The 25,842-nt window shown below is 38.5% G+C and overlaps 2 protein-coding genes across 2 annotated transcripts; both read left to right on the plus strand.

The window, feature by feature from the left end:
• Positions 1 to 61: 61 nt before the first annotated feature.
• Positions 62 to 17,955, plus strand: LOC146460713 (aminoacylase-1-like). The gene is made up of 17 exons (XM_085087590.1): positions 62 to 220; positions 1,140 to 1,204; positions 1,518 to 1,625; positions 1,994 to 2,065; positions 2,550 to 2,572; positions 2,787 to 2,863; positions 4,217 to 4,306; positions 5,329 to 5,385; positions 6,315 to 6,388; positions 7,860 to 7,909; positions 8,390 to 8,453; positions 8,972 to 9,014; positions 14,866 to 14,903; positions 16,020 to 16,088; positions 16,264 to 16,343; positions 17,088 to 17,148; positions 17,531 to 17,955. Exons 1-17 carry the CDS (start codon positions 124 to 126, stop codon positions 17,681 to 17,683), a joined length of 1,221 nt encoding a protein of 406 aa, XP_084943716.1. The 5' UTR covers positions 62 to 123; the 3' UTR covers positions 17,684 to 17,955.
• Positions 17,956 to 22,705: 4,750 nt separating this feature from the next.
• LOC146460714 (PRA1 family protein 3-like) lies at positions 22,706 to 24,696 on the plus strand. The gene is made up of 3 exons (XM_085087513.1): positions 22,706 to 22,884; positions 23,675 to 23,892; positions 24,406 to 24,696. The coding sequence occupies exons 1-3, from the start codon at positions 22,712 to 22,714 to the stop codon at positions 24,552 to 24,554; spliced, it is 540 nt and encodes a 179-aa protein (XP_084943639.1). The 5' UTR covers positions 22,706 to 22,711; the 3' UTR covers positions 24,555 to 24,696.
• Positions 24,697 to 25,842: the final 1,146 nt, after the last annotated feature.

Consider the following 25,842-nt stretch of genomic DNA (forward strand, 5'->3'; position numbering starts at 1 on the left):
TTCAAGAAACATTCCACTGGTCGGTTTCAGTGCGGATGATTTGGAATCAGTAGGGTGGGGTCAATAGGCTTGCGTTGGTCACGAGGGAAGGGGAGAGAAGGGTGAAACTTTGGAAGGAGAAAAATGGCGGAAAAGCGAGCAAAAGTTGAAGAAGACTCATCCGTTACAGTTTTCAGGGAATACTTGAGGATAAAAACCGTGCAGCCAAATCCAGATTATGGTAAGTACGATGGTCTTTTTAATGTCCTAAAATTACTAGGATTTAAGCCGTTTAATAAATTTAGCACGCATCCATGAGTATGGCTTCATTTACCTCGGTCTTGAAGAAAAACTCGCAACTGACGTAAAACAAAGTAAACAAAAACAACAAAACAATGCAGGGAAGGAGAACAATAACCAACAATACAAAGAAAATCTGCAGGCGGGTTCTTACACCGAGGTAAAGCCATGAGTATAATATAAAATAATTTGATGACCATGCCATGCCAAGCAGCAACACCGTACAGCCTCATGATTTAAGATTAAGAAAATTGGGGGTAGCGGGGTATTTTTAAGCAACAATTGTTCTAATAAGCAGCAAAATACAAAGCAATGTTTGGCGGTTATTTTTCCAAATTGAAGCTTTATTATTATCGAAAAATGTGCAGTTACCCTAATTTTCTTTTTGGACACCAAGAGCGCTTGCTAAGTTCTACTTTCTCTGTATAGTTTTGAACTGTGCAAAAATATCACTGTATTATTAGGCACCACCCATAGAACACCCGAGTATCTTGAGATGCGCAGAAGATATGCATAATAGCAAAAGACTAGGTACTGTCCTTAAATCATTTTCAATTGGTTAAATTCTCCCGTAATTCATATCAAACAGTACTTGGCAACACCCTGCCTGGGGCATTGATTCAAGTAATTATTACATGGAATTCAGAAAGATTTCCACACAGTCCCCCACATTTGTTATGCATGTGTTTTGGTTTAAATTTTAACATCCATGGTTTACTTTGTAATTGCTTGATTAAGGCCATTTTCACCAGCCATCTACTTATTATTATTATTATTATTATTATTATTATTATTATTATTATTATTATTATTATTATTATTATTATTATTATTGAGGTTGATTACTGTTTCCTTTTCAGAAAGTGCTATAGTTTTTCTTGAGAGGATAGCAGGAGAACTTGACCTTCAGTTTAAATGTATTAGGGTAAGATAATTTATGGATTAATGTGAAAGGGAAAATTGTGTGGACTAATTGGTTCCATAGGCTTTTTCCCTGAGTTTAAAAAAATCATATAATAAATAATGTGCAGAACAGTGTCAAGTTGATAATCAAGCTTTGGGATATTATAGATTAAGTGAATTCAAAACAAAATGTTACTGTTAGTTATCTCTTAAATTTGTTTGGATTGAGGTTTGAATGATTCTTGTGTCATATTTTATACATGTTTTTTTTTTTCATAGCCACAAATGATTGTAATTTTGAGAGTGTATATAACACTGAATGTTCTCTTTTGTAGAATGACTGTGGCAGAGTTACAGTAGTTATTATAACCTGGGAAGGAAGCGATCCTAGCTTGCCGTCCATAATGTTAAACAGTCACATAGATGTTGTTCCAGTGTTTCCAGTAAGTTCATTGGGTTGAAGAAGGAACCACCCCTTATCCAATAACCTCTCATCCTCGGAGATCCAGGGGCAGATTGAGGCTGAAGACAAAATCAAAACGGGCGGGAAAAAATTTGACGAACAAAAGTATGGAAGAAAAATAAGAGCTTTTGTAGTTTGGCTCGTCAAATTTTTTCCCGCCCACTTGACTTTGTCTTCAGCCTCACTATCTGCCCCTGGGTCTCCGAGGATGATAACGTCTGAAAATTCCTCATGACATCAGTCTAGAACACTAGCATAATTGCAGATTGCTGATGGCAGATTGCTGATGACTTGAGATCGGCATGAAATTGGAGACTAAATTTTAATTACTTTCACATTGATTTGCAGGAACATTGGACATATGAGCCATTTTCTGCTCACAAGACTGAAAATGGAAACATATATGCCCGTGGAACTCAGGTAATTTTTTAGTTTGTTCTAGTATAGCGCCCGCAGAGCTAAGATATTTTTTCTCTGCATTGTACGAACTCCCATTTCCTTACTGGGGCTAACACTCAGTGGGAAATTTATGGGTTCAAGCTATTTCGACAAAGGTTGACCAAAAAAAATAATAAAAGCGTACGTGACAATGCCGAAAGGTAGTCTGGGAAATACCCAGTAAATTTCAATAAAAGCTCAGAATCCATATTGCCCGCCATCTCAAGTCTTCACTGTAAGGTCAAGGCATTATGGATTTTGGACAACCTTTGTCGAAACACTGATTGCTTAAATTCTAGTTAGCGACTTTTACATAATAATTTCAAATCTGAATTTATTTATTAAACAAATTCAATTTTGATGATGATGATGATGATTGTTCATTTAATTTAATTATTATTTGTCTCAAAGATAGATTTTTAATTAATTATCAACTTTTAATTATATTATTTTTCATAATTTTCAGGATATGAAGTGTGTTGGCATTCAGTAGGTCAAAATTTTAATATTTAAATATTTATTTTTAAATTTTTATATTTAAAAAGTAATATTTTATAATTAACTTTCATTGTCTTCAGATGAGTGGGTCAATTATTGAAAATATAACTTTGTTTAAACTAATGTATACATTGCTTCAGTAAAGATCATGGTGAATTTATTAGAATTTTTTTTTTGACAATTTTGTATATTTTTTTACTTCAAGGTACATTGAGGCTATTAGAAAGTTGCGATACCAAGGAATAACCTTTCTTAGAACTGTCCATGTGACCTTTGTGCCAGGTATGTTACTACTATTCTGGTCTAATGCCCACTACTACTACTATGAGAATGGAAACACATAGCTTTTTTTAAGATGGCAGTCAATGCTAGAAAAACCCTGAGGATTACTTGGAATAATATCCATTTTCATATCATTTTTAAATTATTAACAACAGGATCATTGTATAATGCAATTCCACGGATTTGATTGGCTTAAGGGCCATGGTTTATGAGCCATTATACCATGCCCCAAAAAGAGTGACCATTAAATTGTCTTCTTGTTGTTCTTGCAAAGTGAAATCAGCAAGATCTAGCAATATTTCTTGATTAAAACCATTATCCCCACTCACACTTGTTGGATATGAGATGATTATAGCCAACTCTGTGCTACGCACCTCTTTCAGGCTATCTATCATCTCATATCCAACACATGTTCATGGAAAATTGTTCAATATGACATGTACATTTATTTACACAGTTTATCTTCAATTTCACCCGCTGAGCAATTTAAAGAAGAAAAAGGAATATCTGAATTTGTGAAGATGGATAAGTGGAAATCTAGAGTACCTATTTTTAAAATGTGGATGAATACCAGATACATCCTAAAGGTTACCTAGAGAATATTCTTGATTAGTATATACCACACAAGTGAATAGTACTTTTCACGGGCGCTGATTGGCTAGCTCAGAGGTGATTAGCCAAGTACTATTAACCTCCGAGAAGCCAAAGAGAAACAAGATGGCTTCCCGTTTCGCCAGGGTTACTTAAGAGGAAATTATTTCGGTAAACAAGGCGGCTGTTGAAAAAAAATACATAAATGGCAACAAAGTTTGGTTTGATGGCATCAAATGGTAACTTATTTAATCTTTTCAACCTCATATTCTAAAGCGAAAAATGAAAATACAATCCCTTGTTTACGAAAACTGCCGAGCACTAAAATTACAATGAAAACAATGAAACATCTAGTAATATTTTTCAGCATGGTTTCAACAACGAGAGGAATTTCACAGAAAAATTGAAGAAATGACACCGTAGGAACTAAACAAGTGTCTCCAAAAGTTTTATTTGTCTGCAAGAAAGCAAGACGGAAAAATCGCTTACAGCGTGGCATGCGAGATTTTAAAATTTCACACCATTTGTCGGTATATTGTCAGAAGTAAAATATTATTTTTTGTGCACTAGTTATTCAGCTTGTGTGGTATATACTAAAACAATTATTCACCTCAGTGTTGGTGAAAGTGATCGATATTTACCTTGCCTCTTCGTGGCTCGGTAAATATCCATCACTTTTCACCTCCGCTTAGGCGAATAATTGTTAACTAGTAACCATACTTATAAAATAACATTTGTATCTTTTGTTTTGTATTTCACTAGATGAAGAAATTGGAGGAAAAAAAGGGATGGGTGAATTTGTGAAAATGGATGATTTCAAGTCAATGAATGTTGGTTTTGCTCTGGATGAAGGTACACACATTTCATTTTTTTAATAATCAACTGGTGAGCAGGACGAAGTAACTATAACATTGCTAGCTTTCAGTATTCCCTGATCAGTGTCATCTGACTATACAGATTTCATCAAAGGGTTTAACACATAAAGATAAACCTTGAAAGGACCTAGTTTTATGTCTAACCTTTGCAGTGCAAATCACATTCAACTTAGGGTGATGCATGAACATCAAGACCACCAAAATCCTGTGTATCAGTTTTTACATACAATTCATACACATACATGATCTTTATTTAAACACGATGGTTTCGTGTGACAGGCTGGACCGTTTAAAGTTTCTGGTCATGCATCTACATTTGGCGTCCAAAATGCTTAAATATAATATTTTAATTGCTTTGCATTGCATTGAGGTTGTGAACTTCCAGAGTTCACATGTAATTAAAAGGCACTGATACTGCAACCTGTAACCTGTGTTAAGGGCGATTTACACGGTAAGACTTTGCCGCATGCGACAAGCTTACGTCAGGCCTACGACATGAATTCTTTTGTGTAAATCAAACCTACAACTTGCTTACGACTGTCGTTTATGCACAAAAAATGTCATAGGATTTTAAAATCCTACGACAATCATAGGTATAGGCAATGTTGAGTGACAAGAGTTGCATGCGATTTTTTGCATGACGCAAGCAGCACGAGCTCTGGAAATTGCATGCGACAGTCGTAAGCAAAACTTGTACCGTCTAAATCGGCCTTTAGAATGTAGGGCTCAGAGCATAATGGACCTATGTCACATTTCAGGAGTTTTTGTATGTAGCCTGTTTTTGTATGTTTCATCTGCTGAATCAAGATTTTAGTTTTTATCACCAAACAAAGTGCAGATAAAACAATGGAGCAACATTTCCTGAAGGAATTCAAGGCCATACTGAAAACCTCTGGTAAATCTTAGCTAAAACAACAAAAAAGCAATCTGAAATGCAGTATAGGTCAGTTAAGCTCTGAGGCCTTCAATTGTACTCAGTCATTTTGTGAATATCACCAGGCCTTGCCAACCCAACAGAGGCATTTACAATATTTTATGGAGAGAGAATTGTATGGTGTAAGTAGATGGCTTTATTTAAAGCTTAGAATCAATGTACGTTATTTGTGTTCAATTAAGTCTGGCTTATGTCTTGTCTCCTGTTTGATTGACGTGTACATAGCCTAAGCCAATAAGCTATTTAAGGCATGGGGACATTTGTACATGTACAAGTCACAGCAATTGTACACGCATAGTGAGCAGTTTAGCGTGGATTGCTTACCCACCATCCCTCTCCCATGGGAACATTATTGCCATTTTGCAGGCTTGTGTATCTTGGTTAATAAAGCCCTTTACCCCCCATAACACGTGTGTTGTGTGAATGTTTTAGTTGTGATTCTACCAGAAGTAAAGAGATCATAAACTGCAGATCCAATTGACCATCGATGTCCAGAGGTCATAAGATGTGTGACAACACTCATCAGGGACCTGGACAGGCCAGGTGTAAATGTAGTTTGTATTGCATGCATGGTTTCATGAGAATTGACTGCATGCAGTTTAAGCCGCTGCTATCGATTTAACTGCTCCTTGTAGTATACAGGCTGGCAGTTTTCTATTAAAAGGACCAACCTTTAAGTCTGTATGATTTCTTTAAATGTGCAAGAGTTGCCTACATCCTCTGTATCTTATTGTCTGAGGAGACAATAATTTAATATAATTATAACAGGAGAATCCATGGGTGAAAGTCTAATCAGACCAGTTTTAATAATAATAATAATAATAATAATAATAATAATGATGATGATGATGATAATGATGATGATAATAATAATAAAAATAAAAATAATAATAATGAAAATAATAATAATAATAATAACAGCTTTATTTCTATAGCGCTCTTAACCTATGTTCAAGGCACTTTACAGTCATGTAAACAACATCAAGTTTTAAGACCAATGTGTGCGGCCTCACAATATAATTTGGTGATTAAAAAAAAAAAACATTTTTAGGGCTGAAAGTAATATGCAAAGGTCCCCCTGGTCATGGATCCAGATTCATAGAAGAAACTGCAGGTGAAAAGATGGTCAGTATATAATGTGAATGAGTGTGTCAATTTATTGTAATATTTGGCAGGAGCATTTATCAACTACAATAACTGTTACAATATATTTATTAGAATCACATTTATGGTAAATGGCAAACGTACTGCAAACGTGAGATTAGCACAAGTTGGATGAAGACATGTACGTAGATGAGAATAGTGCAAAGTAATTATCGCCTTTGATGCTAACATAAAACTACTCATATGAAGAAACTCAAAACAATGAGCAGCAGCAAATGTAGGATAAACAGGGTCACTTGGTTATTTCTGTCAACAACAACAGCAACAACAACATTAACTTTATTTTTACAAACTGAAAAAAGGCTAATAGGCTAATAAGCCCGCACACACACACCTACCCACACAAAATTAAATAACTAAATGAGCGAATAAATAAGATTAAATAATAGATCTGTCGTTTACTTAAACAAATCCTAACTCTCTAATGTGAATTGTACAGTAACATAATGCAACATTTCATTAAAAAATTAACTAATGTGTTGAAGTTATGGATGTCACCAACCAAATAATATTTATTTATAAATTATAATTATTATTGTTGTTTGTTGTACAAATCTCACCAGCAATTTTAATCTTGTTGATAATATTCTTCTGTGACTTAATGTAATCAAAGTACAAAATTGATAAACATTGTTAGCATGATTACATCATCAGATTTGAATAAAAACAAAGACTTTCAGGGCTGTCATTAAGAGGCGGTGGCCGGGGATTTCCCCGGTTACTAAGAACGTGGCCCCCGGCTATTTTCATAGGAAAATAGAAGAAAAGTGGAACCAAAAGAAATTCCTAGCTGTTTGATTTCCTGCCTACTTGTTGTATTTATCCAGCAACTTGAAATCTTAGTGACAGCCCTAAAAGATTATTTTGTATAGAAATAAAATTCATGTATTTTGAACTGTGGGTGAAAGAATGGGTAATTAAGTCACCTCTGCAGTTCTTGAGTTATGAACACAAAGATAGCCAATGATCACATTTATTTTAAGATATTTATTTGGATAAATTAAGGACAGTGCCTACTATTGTACTATTGCGCATACGCTCTGCGCATCTTGAGATACTCGGGTTTCCTATGGATGGTGCCTACTAGTACAGGAATATGTTTGCGCTGTTTTAAAACTATTTGGAGAAAGTAGAGCTTAGCAAACGCTTTTGGTATCTCAAAAGAAAATTGGGGGTAACATGCATTTTTCAGAGATAATTAAGCTTCAATTTAGGAAAAAATCCCATACATTGGTTTATATTTTGGCGCTTTTTCGAGATATGATTGCTTAGTTATCTCTGAAAAATGCATAGTTACCCCCAATTTTCTTTTTGGATTTCAATAGCCCTTGCTAAGATCTGCCTTTCCCGCATAGTCATAAACCGCACAAAAATGCTTCGGTATTAGTAGGCACCGTCCTTAAAGCTGTTTGGTAATTTTTTTGTCTTTCAGTGTAAAGTGCTTCAATCATTTTTTGCCTTCAGAGATGAACAGAAGAAGAGGTTTGATTAAGTTGTTCCTAAAAGTTGATCATTAAGCATTAAGATTTGTTGTTTCAAATTGTGAAACTATAATAATTGTTTTGCTGAATAACTTCACAGAACTTTCAGTTCAGGTTTTGAGTTGACTATCCATAGTAGTAAAGTTGAAAACATCTGATTATTATATAAACACCAATGAAATACCAGGTGAGCTTTCATGCAAAAACATGATAAATTGTTATCTTCACACATGAAAAGATCACCATTGCTATGGTTACATAATAAATTGCACCTTTTCCAATGATTTGGTATTTCATTACATAGCCACTTGGAGATACAAATTTTCTCTTCTCGTCTCACTTGAAGAGACATCTCTGGGCGGTCATGTAATATCCTCTATATATTTCATAACCACTTTGGCTTTTATTAATGTTCTAATGTTTTTCTATAGAAACAAATGTTGTCAGAGATATATACTCCCTGTATAATGTATAATTTTAGGTTGGATTCTAATCCTGACTTAAGATTGGGAGATGTGACAACGCTAAACTGGACAGTTGTAGAGGTACAAGTTTCACAACTTTTTTCTATAGTGTCCTTTTTGCTAGTCTGTTATTCAGGGCTTAAGTCTGCATTGTGTCATTTTTTTCCCTTATAAAAGAAATCATACCCTGCATAATTTCTCCATTTCTACCCTAGTGTAAAAAATTTAGTTTTAAATTCTCTGCCAGGTGGACAGCTGTCTCTGCCCAGTTCTTTCCGTTACATTGTACCTCATACAGTAGTGTCCACTTTGAGAGAGTTGACTTAAGATGGGTACAAACACATACTGTAAAGGAAACCTGACAAAATAAAATGGGGGGGGGGGGACCCTGCAATGAGTTACTAGTGACTTGTCTGAATTCTTCTGACCTTATGATTTAGCTTGGGAGTACTTAAACTTTCACCTCATCTTTGCTAACTTGTTTAAAAAATCTTGAAGTGTGAAATTCACATAGTCATAAGTAAACAGAAGTCATAGCTAGATGAGGGAACGTGCAGGATTCTACTTTACATTAATATATTATTTTAATTGAATCCCAGGGTGGAGTGCAACCCAATGTGATTCCATCTGAAATGTCATCAGGTATTGTTGTTAATAAGTTTGTAGTAAGTGACCGGTATGTTGGATTGTTCTGTACTCTACCTCCTAGTACATAAACAAGAAAATAAGCTGGGTAAGCGGTGTATATCAGCAAATCATATCAAGTCAGTTTTTCACTCTCACCTCTACATGTAGAGTCACAGGCTCCTCACAAGTCCCAAACAATGCTTTATGTTGATCTGTTGAACCACATAACCAGTTGAACAATAAAAGTCCCGTTCGCCGATTTGAATTTGCGAACAGGACTTTGGGCGTGATGTTCAACGAGTTTGCCTATAAATTCAGAAGGTCACTGAATAGTCTCTTGGCTGAGACGAAACGCCGCATCAGACTAGCCACAAACATTTCAACAGGAACGTCATGCTAGCTCACATGTAAGGCACTAATAATATATACAACGGAGCCCTTGGCTACTAACCTTACAAGATGGCGGGGATTTCGCGGCGGAATGTGTGTTTGTGCCTGTCCCTTGAAGGACTGCCTGCTGAAAACAAACTGGAGGCCTGTACTTGAACCCTTGAATGAGTTCTGTTGAAGACTAAAAGTAACAGTAAAAGTATTTCATTTGCATAAATGTTGGTTTATCAGCCACAGCTCCCCCCGGTTTTGACTGATCAAAGCCAAATTTGAAATGTAGCCATTTTAGGTGAAGACCTAACTAAAGTGCAAAATCTGGAGACCGGTTGGTCAAAACCAGGGGGATTTCTCCTGAAGGCCTAAAAATGGGGTATGAACGACTGAGATAGGGTTTTTACTGGACCATAAGTCACGAAGTCACGTGATATTTGACAGCACCAGGTGTTAAAACCTCATGAATTGCGAGACATGAGAAAAAGCCATCTCGGCCATTTTGGATGTTTCAGAATAGTTACTATATATATATGACATAACAATAGTGAAAACTTGTTTTTAAGCTGATTTCTTATAGTGAAACGCTACTCTTTACGGACTTTCGATAGACTTGAGTGTTGGCGAATTACCTCAGCGAGTCTAGTTTAGGCAGCGAGTAAGGCACTTTGGAAAACGCCCCTATGAACCCATGGCAGAGAAGAGCTGCGTGCGCCATTAATCAGTATTCAGGCACACTTCGCCGTGAGCAGGATGTCAGGAGTCAGGCCAGCAGGCAAAGCTAGTTTGAAAATCGTAGAGTGGAGTTCCTCGGACAGTATGACTTGCAGGATGCAAATGAGGCATCAATAATTAATACATAAGAAGCCCGCGACCTCAGAGATTAGTGTCTTCACAAGACCTGGTCATTCTGTTCAAAATGTAGGAAACTTGCCTCTCAGAAGCTACTGCCGTCATTCCGTACGCTAAATCCAGTGCCCATAGACAGGAGTTGCAAGTGCGGGGAAGGTACATACTTGGTGCTGCAAGTAGATGACTTCCCCTTGCAGCTCCGGAATCTCTCTTTGGACGACATCCATGTGCTGTGCCCATTTGACATCCACTGTGGTGACTATCATTGAATGGTACACGGTTACAGGCAGATGACTGGGTCATTCTGCGTCACCTGGTCTGCCTTGACGGTGGAAGAAAAGGTTACTGCTATTGGAGAACTGGACAGGAGAAGGAAACTTCAGATGATATTCAACTTCCTGATGGAGAAGCGCGATAGTGCCTACGCTAAGTTTGTGATCATGCAGTGGCGAGGCATTAGCCAACCTTTTACTTATTAGATCTTCAGTGGTCCAGAGTATGAGGGCATCGAGTGCGCATTGTGGCCCAGTCTGCATCATTCCACAGCCTTGTGCGAAAGCTTAATCCGAGGGCACAGCTACTGAGCCAGTGGGAAAATCAGCTTCATTCATAAGGTGCTTTCACCCATAGTGGACTTCAGCCTGGACTTCCGAGATCCTCCAGTACCAGTATGATCAGAAGCTCTTCAAGACCATCACCGGCGCCATAAATTCTTCTAAGGCATCTGGGTGTAGCCCAAACTCCGGTCTTCAGGAAAAATATTTTTCTGTTACTGACTGGCAGTGGCAGCACCTTTGCCTCATGGATGCAGTACACCAGTACGGGTTTCCATCATTTTCTCTCACCATCAGCCCATATGAGTGGACTTTTCTTTGGCCTGGCTTCATTCAGGACATCCGGGGTAGTCACTGCCTGGAACCTACCGATCTGCCTTGGAGACTCTCCATGTGGCCCATAACCCCTGAGGAGGTCGCCAGGGGCTATCTCACTGGTGCAAACTGCAACCGCTGGCGCCAGCACGTCTTTGGCCATACACAGAATCCAAAGGACAGTAATGTCATCACGTATTTCTACTGCTTTGAGTTTCAGTCGCGGGGAACCTTGCACCTCCACATGTTGGTCTGGGTTAAGGACTTGTCTTTAATATGGCGAACCTCTTTCGCATTTCCATTCCTCGGGGGAACGCAAACGACACCCTCCTCGTTGCTGACACCCAGAAATCGTCTTCTTCCTGTTTGACACTGTCGAATGCACCTGACTCCTTCATTGTACGGCCTGACAGAACAACACATGAGGATGCCGACAGCAACCTTCGTGCATACTTCACGACACTCCTGGGTGCACTGCATTGTCGTACGAATGGCAGATGGCAAGGGCAACCTCTTAAAGTATGTCTTCCTATGTTACAAAAATGCACGAGTCAGCTATCAGTGAGGGCCTGTATTGCAGCGACGTTACTGGCTATCAGGCAGCAAATTCCTTTCTCCGAACAGTGCGTCTGTTGATATTCCAATTGACCAGCATTGAGGCAGCATGGACGGATAAGCTGACCAAACACTTGACACCCCCCTAGCGTGGCCAGGAGAGCACCAATGTGGCCTATTAGTTATACCTCCAAAGAGATAGGCAGGACGAAGACCTCTCCTTTCTTCAATGGCTGCGTAGCCATACCATAGTGGCTAAGAAGAGCAAGTGCCTCAGGCAGGACAAGTACCTCGTTGCAGTGAAGTTTGTCTCTGTCTACAATCCAGTATGCTTTTTTCAACACCTGCTGGTCCACCATCCCCACCGTGATCCGGTTCACCTTAGACACCTGGAGGAGTCCTCCATGCCTTCTGCCATTCAATTCTTCTCTCAGGCTGTTACTCTTTGTCCACAGAACTGGACCATGATGTACCAAATCCTCCATCAGTTTAAGCATGAAGGCCATCGCAGCAGCTTCCTGACTACGCTGGTGACCTACGTAATTGCTCTTCATGACATCCTGTATCTCTGGCGGCGAAGAGTGCTGGACGGGCATATTGGATGCCTGCAGACCAGGTCCATTGAGTGCCTGTTTCTTTTGTCTCTGTTCCAGATGGCCATCTTCCGTGACATTGTTGACAGCCTGGCTCAACGCCAAAGAATTTTTGCAGCAGGGTGCAGGCGAATGTTCTTTCTTCTTCTTCCAACTCTGGCTGGGCCAAGTACAGTATTCTCTTGGGAAAACCTGGGACAGGAAAATCTCAGGTAGTCATCAGGGCCATTCACCATGCTCTGCAGCACGAAACATCTGTTCTTTAACTTTTAGCAGCTCCGTTGGTGCTTCTGGCACAGAGTTACTGAGCCATTTTCGGATTGGACTTGGAATGTGAAACTCTGCACGCCGCCTTCCACATCCCAGTGGACCCAAACCACAGCATGGATGTTAACTTTTCCTTGAACAAGTTTGACTTGGTTTTGATCGACAAGGCGTCTATGGTGTTTGCCTAGTCCTTTAATATCATTGCGGGCACGTTCAATCGACTCAACTGTCGTCCAGTTGTAGTGTTCGCAGGCGCCAAATGTCAACAACAGCCTCTTCAGACTGTAAACGGCAGGATCTCTACCACTGCCTCCATATTAAATGACAACACGTTCACCCACGGAAACTCAGTGAAACATGCGCTTTATCAGCAGTTCCGCATCGTTGACAGAGATTATGCAGCTTTTGTGGACCTTCTTCGTTACATGCAACCAACTCAGGAACAGTTGGATGACTTCCAGCAGTCGGTTGTTCTTTGTCTGCCCGGATGCATAGATGACAAGCAGCTCTATTGCACCTTTGCAAACATTTCAGATACAGTAATCATGACAGTATCCAGAGCAGCCGCGCAAAGGGTCAACAACATTGTGGTGCAGAAGCTGTTTGCAAACCGACAATCTCTGTTCAATGTCCCCTGTGCGGCAGTAGCTGATGGGCCAGACATCTTCCCCTACTGTGGCATGAAAATAGTAATCAACGAGAACAGGGACAAGACATCAAGAATTGTAAACAGCCAGGATGGCACAGTGGTCTCAAATCATGGGCACACCATCATAATTCAGTTTGCAGATGGGGAGCGCGCCTTTGTCTATCCTGTGACCCATGCAATGGAGGGACAGGGAGATGTCCTTTCACTCCAGCCTATGCCAGGATGATGCAAGTCCCAGGGACAAAACCTCAAGCATCTCCTGGTGTGGCTGGATTGTCCCACCGTACCACCTGGTCTCGCGTACGTCACCCTGTCCTGGGTCCGAAGAAAGTCAGACCTCTCTGTCATGCAGCGTATGGAAGCAAAACAGCTCAAGCGAGTCAATTGCTGATCTTCCAATCATCTTGTCTTCCCTCGTGTCAAAACAGTGACTTCTTCAAGCTTCAACCATATTGTCTTCCTTTGTGTCTGCGAGTACTGCCTGTCCCAGTCAATTCTTGAACTTGCAATCATATTGACAATTTTTCAATTTCTTTATTGTATTAACACAGTGGTTAAAATAAAACAGTTTTTGATGGTTATTAATACTGTTTTTGGTGTTTATTAATACGGTGGTTAAAATAAAACAGTTTTTGATGGTTATTAATACGGTGGTTAAAATAAAACAGTTTTTGCTGGTTATTAACACGGTGCTTAAAAAAAAACCAGTTTTTGATGGTTATTAACACGGTGGTTAAAATAAAACAGTTTTTGGTGGTTATTAATTTGGTGGTTAAAATAAAACAGTTTTTGATGGTTATTATTATTATTATTAATTATTATTATTACTATTATTATTATTATTATTATTATTAACACGGTGGTTAAAATAAAACAGTTTTTGATTGCTATTAATACAGTGGTTAAAATAAAACAGTTTTTGGTGGTTATTAATACGGTGGTTAAAATAAAACAGTTTTTGGTGGTTATTAACACCGTGATTAAAATAAAACAGTTTTTGATGGCTATTAATACGGTGGTTAAAATAAAACAGTTTTAGGTGGTTATTAATACAGTGGTTAAAATAAAACAGTTTTTGGTGGTTATTAACGCCGTGGTTAAAATAAAACAGTTTTTGGTTATTAACGCCGTGGCTAGAACATGAATATGCCCTATCCTGATGTGAAGATCAGTTATATTGTAGAGCATTCCATTCCTGCTTTGGACGTGTGGTTTGCTGTGTCACTATTGTTTGTAGGCTAGCATTCTTACTCGGAAGTAATATGTGACAAGACCAAAAGTGGTCACGAGTGCTAAGTAACTGAATACTTTGAAATTGGTCTCATTTTAGTACTTGGAAGGAACCTTCCTTGAGATGGACTTCAGAGTCTGCTATTTGCTGTCACAATTTGATTGGGTACTTTAGAAAGTTTTGATGCTTTCGCAAAACCTCTTCCACGAGTTATTATTTTGTTTTTTTTTTCATACAGCATGAATACACAGATTAATTCTTTGAGACCACCACATTCTAGTGACTCGAAATTTCAATCTTTTGTCGCCTGACCTCTCACAAGAGACTACCTTCAGCCTAGACAGCGAGCAGCCTCTTTCTTCTCCTAAGTACTGTCATGCGTGCGAGTGATCTGAGGAAAAAAATAGGACTGCTCGCAGTCTACCTACAGCTAGCCCCTGTAGTTTAAATGATATGTCTGTTCTTTCAGTGTTTGACATGAGGATTACTCCAACTATGGACCTTGAGGTATTTAATAATAATAATAATAATAATAATAATAATAATAATAATAATAATAATAGAAATGATAATAATAATAATAATAATGATGATAATGATAATGATTATTATTATTATTATTATTATTTTTTTTTTTTTTTATTCATTTGATACAATACATATCAAACGTTACATGAATAACGTTAATCAATTAGTCAAGGCGCTTACAATAAGAAATTAATGTTTGACTGTTGGCTTCTCTTGAATTTGCAAAAATTTAAGGTGGCTCGGAACCTCTCTATCATAAAGTTTTTTTCTTTACTTTCAAAAAGGTGTATCTGAACATGCTGATTACAGTTCCACAATAAATAATGTGTCACAGAGCTCGTTTCTTAGTTATGACCACCTTAAGGTTTAATAAATGGTGTTTTTAACAGGTTATACTATTGCTTATGTTGAGAAAATTACCATAACTTGTTCATCAATTTTTAGGCATCCTTTCGATGCCATTATTGTTGTATCAACTAATAAAGTGTGGTTGTATTGATTCGTCAAAGTATAAGTGCTAGAATTAGAAAGTGATCGAAGCCGGTTTAAGGACGTTGCCTACTAATACCAAAGTTTTTTTGCGCAGTTTATGGCTATTCGAGAAAAGCAGATCTTAGCAAGGGCTATTGGAATCCAAAAAGGAAATTGGGGGTAACCACGCATTTTTTAAGAGATAATTAAGCAACAATAATTATTCTTATTCTTATTATATAAAAATATATTTTATATATTATTATTCTTATTTATTATTCTTATCATGCTTTCTCCGCATAGTTTTAAACCGCGCGCAAAAATATTCCTGTATTAGTAGGCACCACCCATAGGAAACCTGAGTATCTCGAAATGCGCAGAACGTGTGCGCAGTAACAAAAGTAGGCACCGTCCTTAAAGGCCATTAATGAAGATCAGTAAAAATAACGATTTAGAGATGAATCGTTTCGTTTAAAGATGTTGAACTGGATGACTCCATCTTTTTTTTTTCTTTATTCGTCCAATTTCTAGCATTAAGGCGGAGAATGTTTGATATTTTCAAAATCTTTTTACCTTTTTGTATTTCCATTTTTTGCAAGCAATAAATTTTTCGTCTTTTTGCAGGAATTGGAGAACAAGGTCAAGCAGTGGTGTCATGAGGCCGGGGAGGATGTCTCATATGAATTTGTACAGGTATCAACTGTAATTTGTGCATGATGTACTTCAACTGTGTCCTTCAAAATATTGGAAATCAGTGTGGTTTTCGTGACTTTCTGGATAGTTCTGCTCGTTGTTTTTCTGCTTGGGATTCCATTTCGCTATTTTTTTGTTTTTGTTTTTTTTTTTTTTTGTTTTTTGTTGTTCACAGAGAAGTGCAAATGCAGGGTTAACGTCAACCGCTGATGATGACCCCTGGTGGAGTGCCTTCAGCTCGGCCTGCAACAAAATGTAAGTAACCCAACGTGTTTGCCTTTTTGTTGAGTTTCATGACTGGTTAACGGTCCCCTCCACGCTTATGTGTTTTCGCCTATCGTTTACAGTATTTACATTAAAACGATTGAAAGACTTGCGTAAAACATTTTCAAAAGTGGAGACTTATTAGATTCATTTATTGTGCATTTGGAGCAGCACTGCGAACCAACTGCATTGTTACTGAGTAAGCGATCTCGCGGAGGGGCTACATGATCGCCTTCCTTCCATTCCAAACATCGTTCAAGTTAAAGCTATACGTAAGTATACCAATCCTAGGAAAGCCACAGGTGCTAAAGGCATTCCTGCGCGACTTCTTGAACACTTTCACAAGGAGTTGACGCCAGTGGTGCATGACATTATCTGTGTAAGTATTCTGACGTGTAAATACCCAACTGCATGGTTAATAAACACGCTCTGGTCAGCCCAGTACCAAAGGATAGGAATCCAATCGACATTAAAAACATTGCAGGCAGATCTCAGTGCTACCCCATGTTGCCAAAGTGCTTCAGAACACCCAGTTATGCTCAACCGAATTCAATTCAAGTTTTCGGGCTTAACATTGTTGTGTGTCTTTGTTTTGTTCCCCTGCGTTGCTTGGACCACGCCAATTGTGATTAACAACTGCTGTGATTACTGTGGTGTTGGTTTATTTTACTAATTTCAGTGAAAAGTAGGTCGCGCTATTAAATGACTTGCCGAGTTTTCTCGTTGTTTTTTCAGGGAAATGAAAATCGAGAAAGAGATCTTTCCTGCGGGGACAGACAGTCGTTTTCTACGCGAGGTAACTCAGCTTTTCACCATCCAGCTAGAGAAGATTTGGCGCATGTTTACCCTCGGAAGTAACTTTTTTTCAGCGGGGCTTGTGAGTGAAAGCGTGGCGGTTGTAAATTCTGGGTTCTTTTGTATGGTTGTGTTGCTTCCTCTGCTTCAAGTCACATGATCGACCTCTTTCCCAGGGTCTCTCGGTCTCATGTTGTTTCAGTCGCGCCAACGTTCATTTGGAAACAGTTGCTCTAAGATCGTTTTTCAACTCCCTTCTTCCTCTATCTAGATTTATCAGGATCTAACTTTAATACAGTCTTTCGTGACTCGCCATTATCTAGGGAAGATCAAGCGTTGATTTAACGAAGTCACAAGTGACAGGTTATTCATTCTTTTTTCAGCTTGGTTATCCTGCCATTGGGTTTTCACCGATGAACAACACTCCGATCCTTCTTCATGACCACGATGAGTTCCTCAACGAAAAAGTGTTTCTGCGAGGAATTGAAATTTACTGTGAAATAATACCTGCTTTAGCAAACCTGGCGCCTTTCTAGGTATGGAATGAGCTCAAGATGGAAGGAGGCAATATCAAACCAAGCCAAGCTCGGTTACTGATGACGGAATTTTATATATTTATCACTATTTAAACAACAGAAGCAGAGTTTATTTAAATTCTATAAATGATTGGTTTTATACTAGAATTAATAAAGAAATCTATTTCATTTTACCTAGGACAAAAGTTTATTTTTATAAAAACAGGATCAAAGTTCATTAGGGGTATCACGAGTGTCTTCAGTGGTGTTAAAATAAAATGATTGAACTTGCACAGTCCTTTTCACTGTTTCGCTCTCATTTCCTGACAGATTCGAAACGTCGCGTTCTTGCGGTGTCGCACTTAGTTCCATAAAAATTAAATTTTATTACCTCGGATAAAGACCAAGCGTTCACAGTCTAGGGGTGAAGCCTGAACCCGCCAGTTCTCGATTCACCGGATTAAGCCAGTAATTGCCACAAAGGAAATTGTCGGTCACGGTTATTGGTACAGTCGAACCTCTTTATTACGGACACCAAGGGGACGGGAATAAGTGTCCGCATTATAGAGGTGTCCATTTTAGAGAGGTAGGCTTTATTTGGAGTTCGGTCTCAGGGACCAAGTGAACTGTCCGTAATGGAGAGGTGTCCATATTAAAGAGGCGTTCGTAAGGAGAGGTTCCACTGTACTGCATACATTATTACGTATATTTTGGGAGAAACATTTCAGTTTTGTTAAAGGAATCTTTGAAACATTGTAATCTACGATGGTCTGATAAAAACTGTACACCTTTCCATTTATGAATCAAAGGTTCTTAAGGATCTATACATTACTTTATTATAGGATATTAAAGCTTCATGAAATTAACGCCGATTTTAAAAATTCGCATTAATGGGGTCCTTTCGAAATATTAAAATTCAGCTTGAATGCGAAGCCCAGAGGACACAAACAACAGAAATGAATAAACATGATTATTCAGTTTCCTTTGTTTGTGTCCTCTAATCCTCAGTATAAAGTTGATTTTTAATGAAAGAAGCCTATTTAAGTCGCGTCAATTTTTCTTAACGTTATTTTTCGCGTCATTAATTAAGTTGCGCATCAATTTTCGCGATCTCAATTTCCATTATTTTCGCCCTAAATTCTCGATACACTCCTGAAAGGAAAAAGCTGCCTTGTTTTATCAGGGTGCAGATCCGTCGGTATCGTGGACACTGTGAAGAACGCTGGAAGTGGCCCGATTCCTTTGCCTAACCCCTATGTTTACGGACAATTTCGGGCACTTATAAATTTGTTCCCGTTGTCTCAACAAATTCTGTTTCTTTGTGGAAGTCGCGTTAATTTCCTTCATTTAGAAGGTTTAGCACCTCTTAAAGTAATTTTCGTTCAATTCGGGTTAATTTCGAATACTTTAATTAACACGAGCGTTAACTTCCTATAATAAGGTAATACTTATCCTATCCAATTATCGCCTCTATTATCTCCATTATGAAAGAGACAAAACAAACCAATAACAGAATTACAGGGGCACACGATGTTCAGAATGAGACCAATACAAAAATTCGTACCGGAAATCAACTTATACAAAAGTTTTTGAGGGTTCTTAGCATTCGACATTCCCCTTCATAAGCCGGAGCCTGCACACACCGCTCAGAGGCGGTTTGCGCCTCGAAAATCCATCTGAGCAGCGATTTCGTCATGAACAGTCGAAGCCCCATTGGGGGTGGGGAAGAAATTGGAGGGTACCGCGATACTCCTTTAGTGGCAAAATGTCTCAAAAAAGGACGTAAACTATGCAACAGTGTACGTAGCCCCAGCATTTTGGCGAAATCAAGAAGCATGAATCAATGTTTTATTTCGTATTGCAATTTCTTGAATATAGATGATAATTTAAAATGCTATTGAGATCTCAAAATAAACGCCAACACCGTTGGAACTCTAGTTCTATAAATAGAGCATTGCATGATTTAACGTTCCTGGGGAAAAAATACCCGCTCTTCACTGCCAGCGAGCAAGACTTTTAAGAAATGAAAATCATAGCCAGCTTTTAGTGTGATGTCTGTCAACTAGGCAGCAAAGTTGAAAATAGCAAAAGGGAGACAATGCCAGCCAGTGCAAGAGAAATTTTTCCAGCTTGCTAGCAAGCGATAGCGTACACTAGTTTTTAGCCAGCCAGAGAAGTTTGCTGAAAAAACTACACTTGTGATTTCAATTGAAATTACAATTGTTCTGTAGGTCCCTTGACGCCTTCAGTCCCGAGTTCAGATTGCGCGTACGATGTTTAATCATTAAGGCCTCTTTAAAAGTAGCACATTCCAATAATTTGCTCGAGCAATTACAGTGGTTTTATTTTGTACTGTTTGTATATCGAATGATCTTTTGCCTAGAGAGTGTGGGGAATCAAGCTGGATTTCGGAATTTCAAATCACAAGTGTTTTTTTTTTCGTAGCCTTTTCTATTTTTAATCATTGCCTGATTATTTTGTTGAAATAAACAACGAAATATTGCTCTGTTAAATCCCGCATCCTTGTAATCTAAATCTTAGATTTGTGAGATGCAGTTCTTCGGACTCACGTTTATAGAATGGTCGGATGGCAAAGAACAATTTTTAACCATCCTATACAGAGGCATTGTCAACAATCCATCAAAGGAGCAGTCGTTTTCGGGAAAACGGCAATAAAAATTGTAAGAATTAAATGAGGTAAAAGGAGTCCATTAGCGGTACCTCCAAGACTTCAGGTCATCCTTTTGTCGTTATATGAGTTTTAACACGTGCGCATGTTCAAACCTCTCGACGTACCACATGGAAGACAAAATGACTACATGTTCATATATATATGTGGGTGAATCTCAGTTCAAGTCTGTAGAGGTGGAAGTGCTAGTACGAAAGTAATCTGTCTCATACATCCGGTCTAGGGGCCGACTTTTCCCTCCCTCACTGTCTTGTCGTGGCAACCATCTCCGGCTGGCATAAGCGATCCGCGGGCCGAAATCTCGTGGTGCATCGTCATGGTACAACGCTCAGGCAAAGTGTCCAGAGGTGGCGCTGTCAGCTGTTTATTTTATTTTATTTTTGTCTCACTCTCTCTTTATCAGCTATTTTGTCTTAAATGTGCCATGTGGAAGACAGTAACTACGTTTTTAGTAACAGAATGATCACACTGACTCGAAGACTGGCAAGTCGCCCGAGCACATCGTAGGGAAAGAAGCTTTTCATTCATGTCCCTTGTCATGTCCTTATCAAATTGTCGACGGGTATTGTGTACAATTCATAGCCTTTAAACCAATTCTGCACATTAAACACGTTCCCTTGAAAATATAACATCGATAAATAGATTTACGGGCCGGGGGGATTGCAACCCTTTGCCAGTACAAGATCAAGGGCCTGTTTCACAGGAAATTCCTTCGCGAATCTGGAGAGATCATGTTCGGAAAAATGTCATGGAAACATGAAATTATTACGGTACAGCAGGATTTGAAAACTCGGGAAATTCGAAATCGTTTCCGTGATTGTCACCGAAAAATTGGGAGGATATTCTAAATTTCCGGAAGAGGGTAATTTTATTGGACAGAAATGCATGGAGAGGCCCATGTGTATTTTACGGCCTTTTCGAGTGGAAGAAAAGCGCTAGTCATGTTCTGTGAAAAACAGTTAGCGAGTATTATGATTTCTTTTTTGCTAAGATATAATAATAATAATAATAATAATAATAATAATAATAATAATAATAATAATAATGATGATGATGATGATGATGATGATGATGATGATGATAATAATAATAATCATAATAATCATAATAATAATGATATGATATAATATGAGCTTTGGTGAATAGCGTAGTGAAACGTAACAATTTGCTCACCTTTTCGTTGTCTTCAGAGCCGATTTGAGCGATTTCTGTCTTTACTTTGGTCGCCTTTAAGCTGACTGTAGTCCTCGGACATCACTCACAGTACGCCTAGCTCAGTGGGCCCTTGCTTGCTCCACGTATTAAAATAAACCTAATCTGACGCAAGGACAATCACAAACCACTAATCCTAATGTGAATAACTCCTGACTCGCTGGATTTCAGACGACTTCTAACAAAAGAGACACGTTCGTTATCACTTCTTGGCAGCTGACATACACAGCGTGATATAAAGAGAGAAAGAACAACACATGATGGAAAACAGTGGAGCCGCCGTTATTTCCAGGCGCGCTACTTGCCTTCAAATTTCATTGGTAAAGATGGTGTTAGAGCGAAAAGTCAAATACGATTTTTTACAAGCCTAACAGGGGCCCTAACAGGCAGAAAAAACAAACGAGACATTTTTTTACCCAGCAATTCCCAGCAAGCTAGATATTTAGAAACGTTTCAGTCAGTATTCAGTTCCCAGCCAGCTCTATTCCAGCCTCCAGAGCGGGTTTTTAGTCGAGCGGCCCCATCAGGTACTCCTGGCAAAAGGATTAGGTCTCATATGTAAATTACCCGAAATTTAGACCCCCTGTGGTCTGACCTCTGGTAAGCGACCACCTATCCTTGACATTATGGGTTCGAATGGGTGGTCGCTTACGGGAGGTTCGACTGTTTTAATATCCTAGAATCTAAAGACTTACATGACGATTTTGAATCTCTAGTAACAAAAGTCAAATCACAACTGACATAGTTGTATATTACCATTTTGTCATTCCTTTCCATCCTACCCGATTTCATGTTTTCCTTGTATTTTCTCCTGTCTTGCCTTTAAAGAAGCTCAAAAAAGTTCTTCACTATTTTAGTCCTCCCAAAAACCTTTCCTTATTCTTGTATCTTTGATTTTAAGGCTCAGTCTGCCTTCTTACTTAGCAGGTAAAGTCAATCTTTCTTTTTGTCATCCTGGCCAACCTAGATTAACTTTATACCTGCTGCGCCAAGAAATTGTACATGTAAATAAATATTACTTATACAAATACCTTATAACGTTGAAGTTGAAGGGTGTCCGCAGGAGAAAATTGTTCATCCGGGTGGGGTTCATACTATACTGAGCCCAGAGCCCACGGTGGTAAACAGGTTATCAGCGGTAAATCAAGATGGCGGTTTCGTTGGCTCCTCTTCGCTCTCTTCAAGACTTCCTCACTGATGCTCAATTTACAGCTCCAACTTTAAATGACAAGGATAGAATGGATAACAGGATGGTCAACAACCTTATTTATTACCAAACTAATTACTTTCTTACTGCGATCGCTATTTTCATTTTGGTTGGGTAAGTGTCTGACGTGGATATCGATTAGACTTCTCATTTGAATCGATGGGATAAAAATATGAGTTTCATAGATCGATACCCTGCTAATAGGACGATAGTTTAGGGCTAAACTCCCTAAATAAAGTGGATACGCAGATACACAGTCAAAAAAGGAAATGAAAAATATATAATTTCTTGTTCTTAAAGCGTGCTGTACGATCAAAAGGCAGTGCAATCAGCAAAATGTATCATTTCTGGTGTTACGACGTTCCATTTATTATCGGTACAACCCTCCCCCCTCCCCATTCCTTATGGAAGGTCGGATTCCTAAGCCCGTTTTTCTGCTGTCGGCACCTTTGAAGATTGCATCCAAGGGGTCCAAAATTTTGTCATCTTCTTTGAAAACGTATTCCTACAGCCCCTATGACAGAAACTACAATCCAAATGAAGTGCAAAATATATAATTTCTGCCTCACTTCGTATCCGTGTATCCACTGTGATATATACCTACTATATTGAAAGGGGTAGGAAAGTCTAGCTCACCTGGTATCATTGGCGTATGCACTTCGATGTATATCCATGTAAATGGCTGATTCAGGCATGTACCTTCCAAATGGCAGGGTATTCCTTAGTTAGCACAAAAGTTAGAAGTATATAAAACAGCTGGCACCATTAATCAATCAATGTTAATCTGCATTTAATGATTGAAGAACCAGCTCCATGATCCATGTGTAGTCTTTGAGAACTTATTTATTAATAAGCTAATATAAGTATTAATACATTAGCTAATAAATTATTTTCTGCCCTGCAGTACCCTGTATCCAAAGGATTTGATAATTGGTACTGTTTCACTAGTCTTAACCTTCATGTTGTTTGGAGTCGCACAAAGCTGTGAACCAAGACTTGCATGGATGAAGCAGCAGTATCCTTCTTTGGTGCCTGGTGCCACGCTTGGTCTTGCTCTGCTGATTATTTCTGCCCTGGGATCCGTCCTTGTTTTTGTTTGGGGAGTCACATTACCACTAGGAGGTACATTTATCACAAAATATAGTACTCTACAATTTTTGGAATTTGGACTACCTCCATTTGTCGGTCCCATAAGTAATTATAACTATACAGAAAGGTGTTTTAATAATTTTTCTGCATGTTTTATATCTACCCTGATTTTTGAAAAGGTGGTTGAGAAGAGAGAGAGAAAACAAGACTGCAACCTCTTGTAAATTTGGGCAGTTTTCTGAGGATTTGGAGAAATCAAGAAATCCAAGATGGCAGCTATAAGAATCAATGTTGTAATCACACACGTCATATGAACTCATTTTCACACTCTCCAGACGCCAAAGAAGACAGTTTTGGACATAGTTTTACCCCTCCATGTTATATTGTCATTATGTCTTGGAAAAGATTTAAGGAGAAGATAAATACAAGAAAATTAAGCAAGAAAACAACTAGAAAATATGTGCTCAGTGACAAAAGTAGCCATCAGCTTTCAGGCTACAGTGGCAAATTGTTTCATAAAATTTCCTTTTTCACTTTTCTTTTCAGTTATTCTTCTTCATGCTGCTACTCGCAAGAGAAATGTTAAAAACAAGTTTGCTAATATGGTGGAGCTGTTTAAGGAAGATGTCTCCCTTATGACGATTATTCTGTCAAAGATTTGCTCAAATGAAGAAGAAAACTCTGAACACAGATAAATAATTTGCATAAAAATGAGCAAAGAAATTTATATTGCCTAGCTTTTAGTTTTACAGATGATAAAAATAGATGTGTATTTACATAAAAAGGCACTTTTAGCTGAAAAAAATATCAAAAAGGCAAAAATTTTGATGGAGGTAGGCCAGGGACTAGCCTGCACCACAGATGGAATCAACAGTACCATCTGGGACTTAGGATCCAACCAGCATACTAGGATCTGAGTACACTTTGTGATTGGTCTTTACACAAGCTGGTCATTATTTGATTCATGTGGTTATAGCCAGTTAGATTGAAGGGGATTTCGAAAGTGCCTTCTGGTATTTCGTTGCGTTCGTTGGGGGTCTAGAGCATGGATTTGGGCACTTGATTCCATCTTCGGCACAGGCAATCCAGGGGCAGGAAGCGAAGAGAAGTGTGTGAGATTGTGGGAAGTATTACACGCAAGACCAGATTTCAAAAGATCAGGGCTGTGGAATATTGTAACAATTAGAGATAGCACTTTGCACGGACTTGAAATGCGCCAATACAAGGCACTTAATGTTTTGTTGCAATGATTTTTGCATTATCTTAACGTATGTTCACTTTTCAACAAGTGTTTAGCTTTATAGAGGCAATAAAATTACGTTGACTGCCATTTCTACCCAATTTACATTGTACCTCTATTAAACGGCCAACCTCTATAAAGCGGCCAGTTTTCAAAGTCCCCGCTTAATAGAGGTCCGATGTAGTTGTTCAAGGTACAGTAAATATGCAGTTTGTTGTAAGAGTTTGTACATTTCCAAATCAACTTGAAGTAAACACTAAGACTTTAATTCTCCAATCATGAAGGTGTTCTCAAGTGTTTACCTGAGGAACGCATGAAACGTATGAGCAACAAAAACACATTAAAACAAGGCGTTACAAGCTAGCTAGTGCGGAGAAAAATATTGTGCTGCGTTTTTCTCCAAATAACGGACAGTTTTGACACCGCATTAGAGTTAACGGAACTTAATTTACATCCCCTTACCGAGTTTTCAGTTGGATTGATTTTCATTGTTCTTTTAGTGGGAATATATGTATAACCCCTGATAATCCTGAGAAGCTGGTGGCGGCCTTGATTTTACAGGAGAGAGCGGGACTGAAAATAACAGCTGATAACAATATCAAATCCCGCCCCCCCCCACCATTATACCCCAACTCGGGAAATTTAGAGGTGTTTCGAAAAAGCACAATACACCCGATATGTTTTCGGGCCCACACCTCAATAACCCTTGTATAAATCTGCATTTAGGAATCGCGCGAGGACAA

Source organism: Pavona decussata, unplaced genomic scaffold (genome assembly GCF_977016875.1).
Source record: "Pavona decussata unplaced genomic scaffold, jaPavDecu1.1 SCAFFOLD_207, whole genome shotgun sequence".
Taxonomy (NCBI): domain Eukaryota; kingdom Metazoa; phylum Cnidaria; class Anthozoa; order Scleractinia; family Agariciidae; genus Pavona; species Pavona decussata.

Bases quoted from the DNA above. Each gene is read 5' to 3' on its own strand.
- LOC146460713 (XM_085087590.1), top strand. From the start codon at position 124: ATGGCGGAAAAGCGAGCAAAAGTTGAAGAAGACTCATCCGTTACAGTT. The intron at 221-1,139 runs GTAAGTACGATG...TTTCCTTTTCAG, and splicing joins GCAGCCAAATCCAGATTATG to AAAGTGCTATAGTTTTTCTT. The intron at 1,205-1,517 runs GTAAGATAATTT...TCTCTTTTGTAG, and splicing joins TTCAGTTTAAATGTATTAGG to AATGACTGTGGCAGAGTTAC.
- LOC146460714 (XM_085087513.1), top strand. From the start codon at position 22,712: ATGGCGGTTTCGTTGGCTCCTCTTCGCTCTCTTCAAGACTTCCTCACT. The intron at 22,885-23,674 runs GTAAGTGTCTGA...TCTGCCCTGCAG, and splicing joins GCTATTTTCATTTTGGTTGG to TACCCTGTATCCAAAGGATT. The intron at 23,893-24,405 runs GTACATTTATCA...TTTTCTTTTCAG, and splicing joins AGTCACATTACCACTAGGAG to TTATTCTTCTTCATGCTGCT.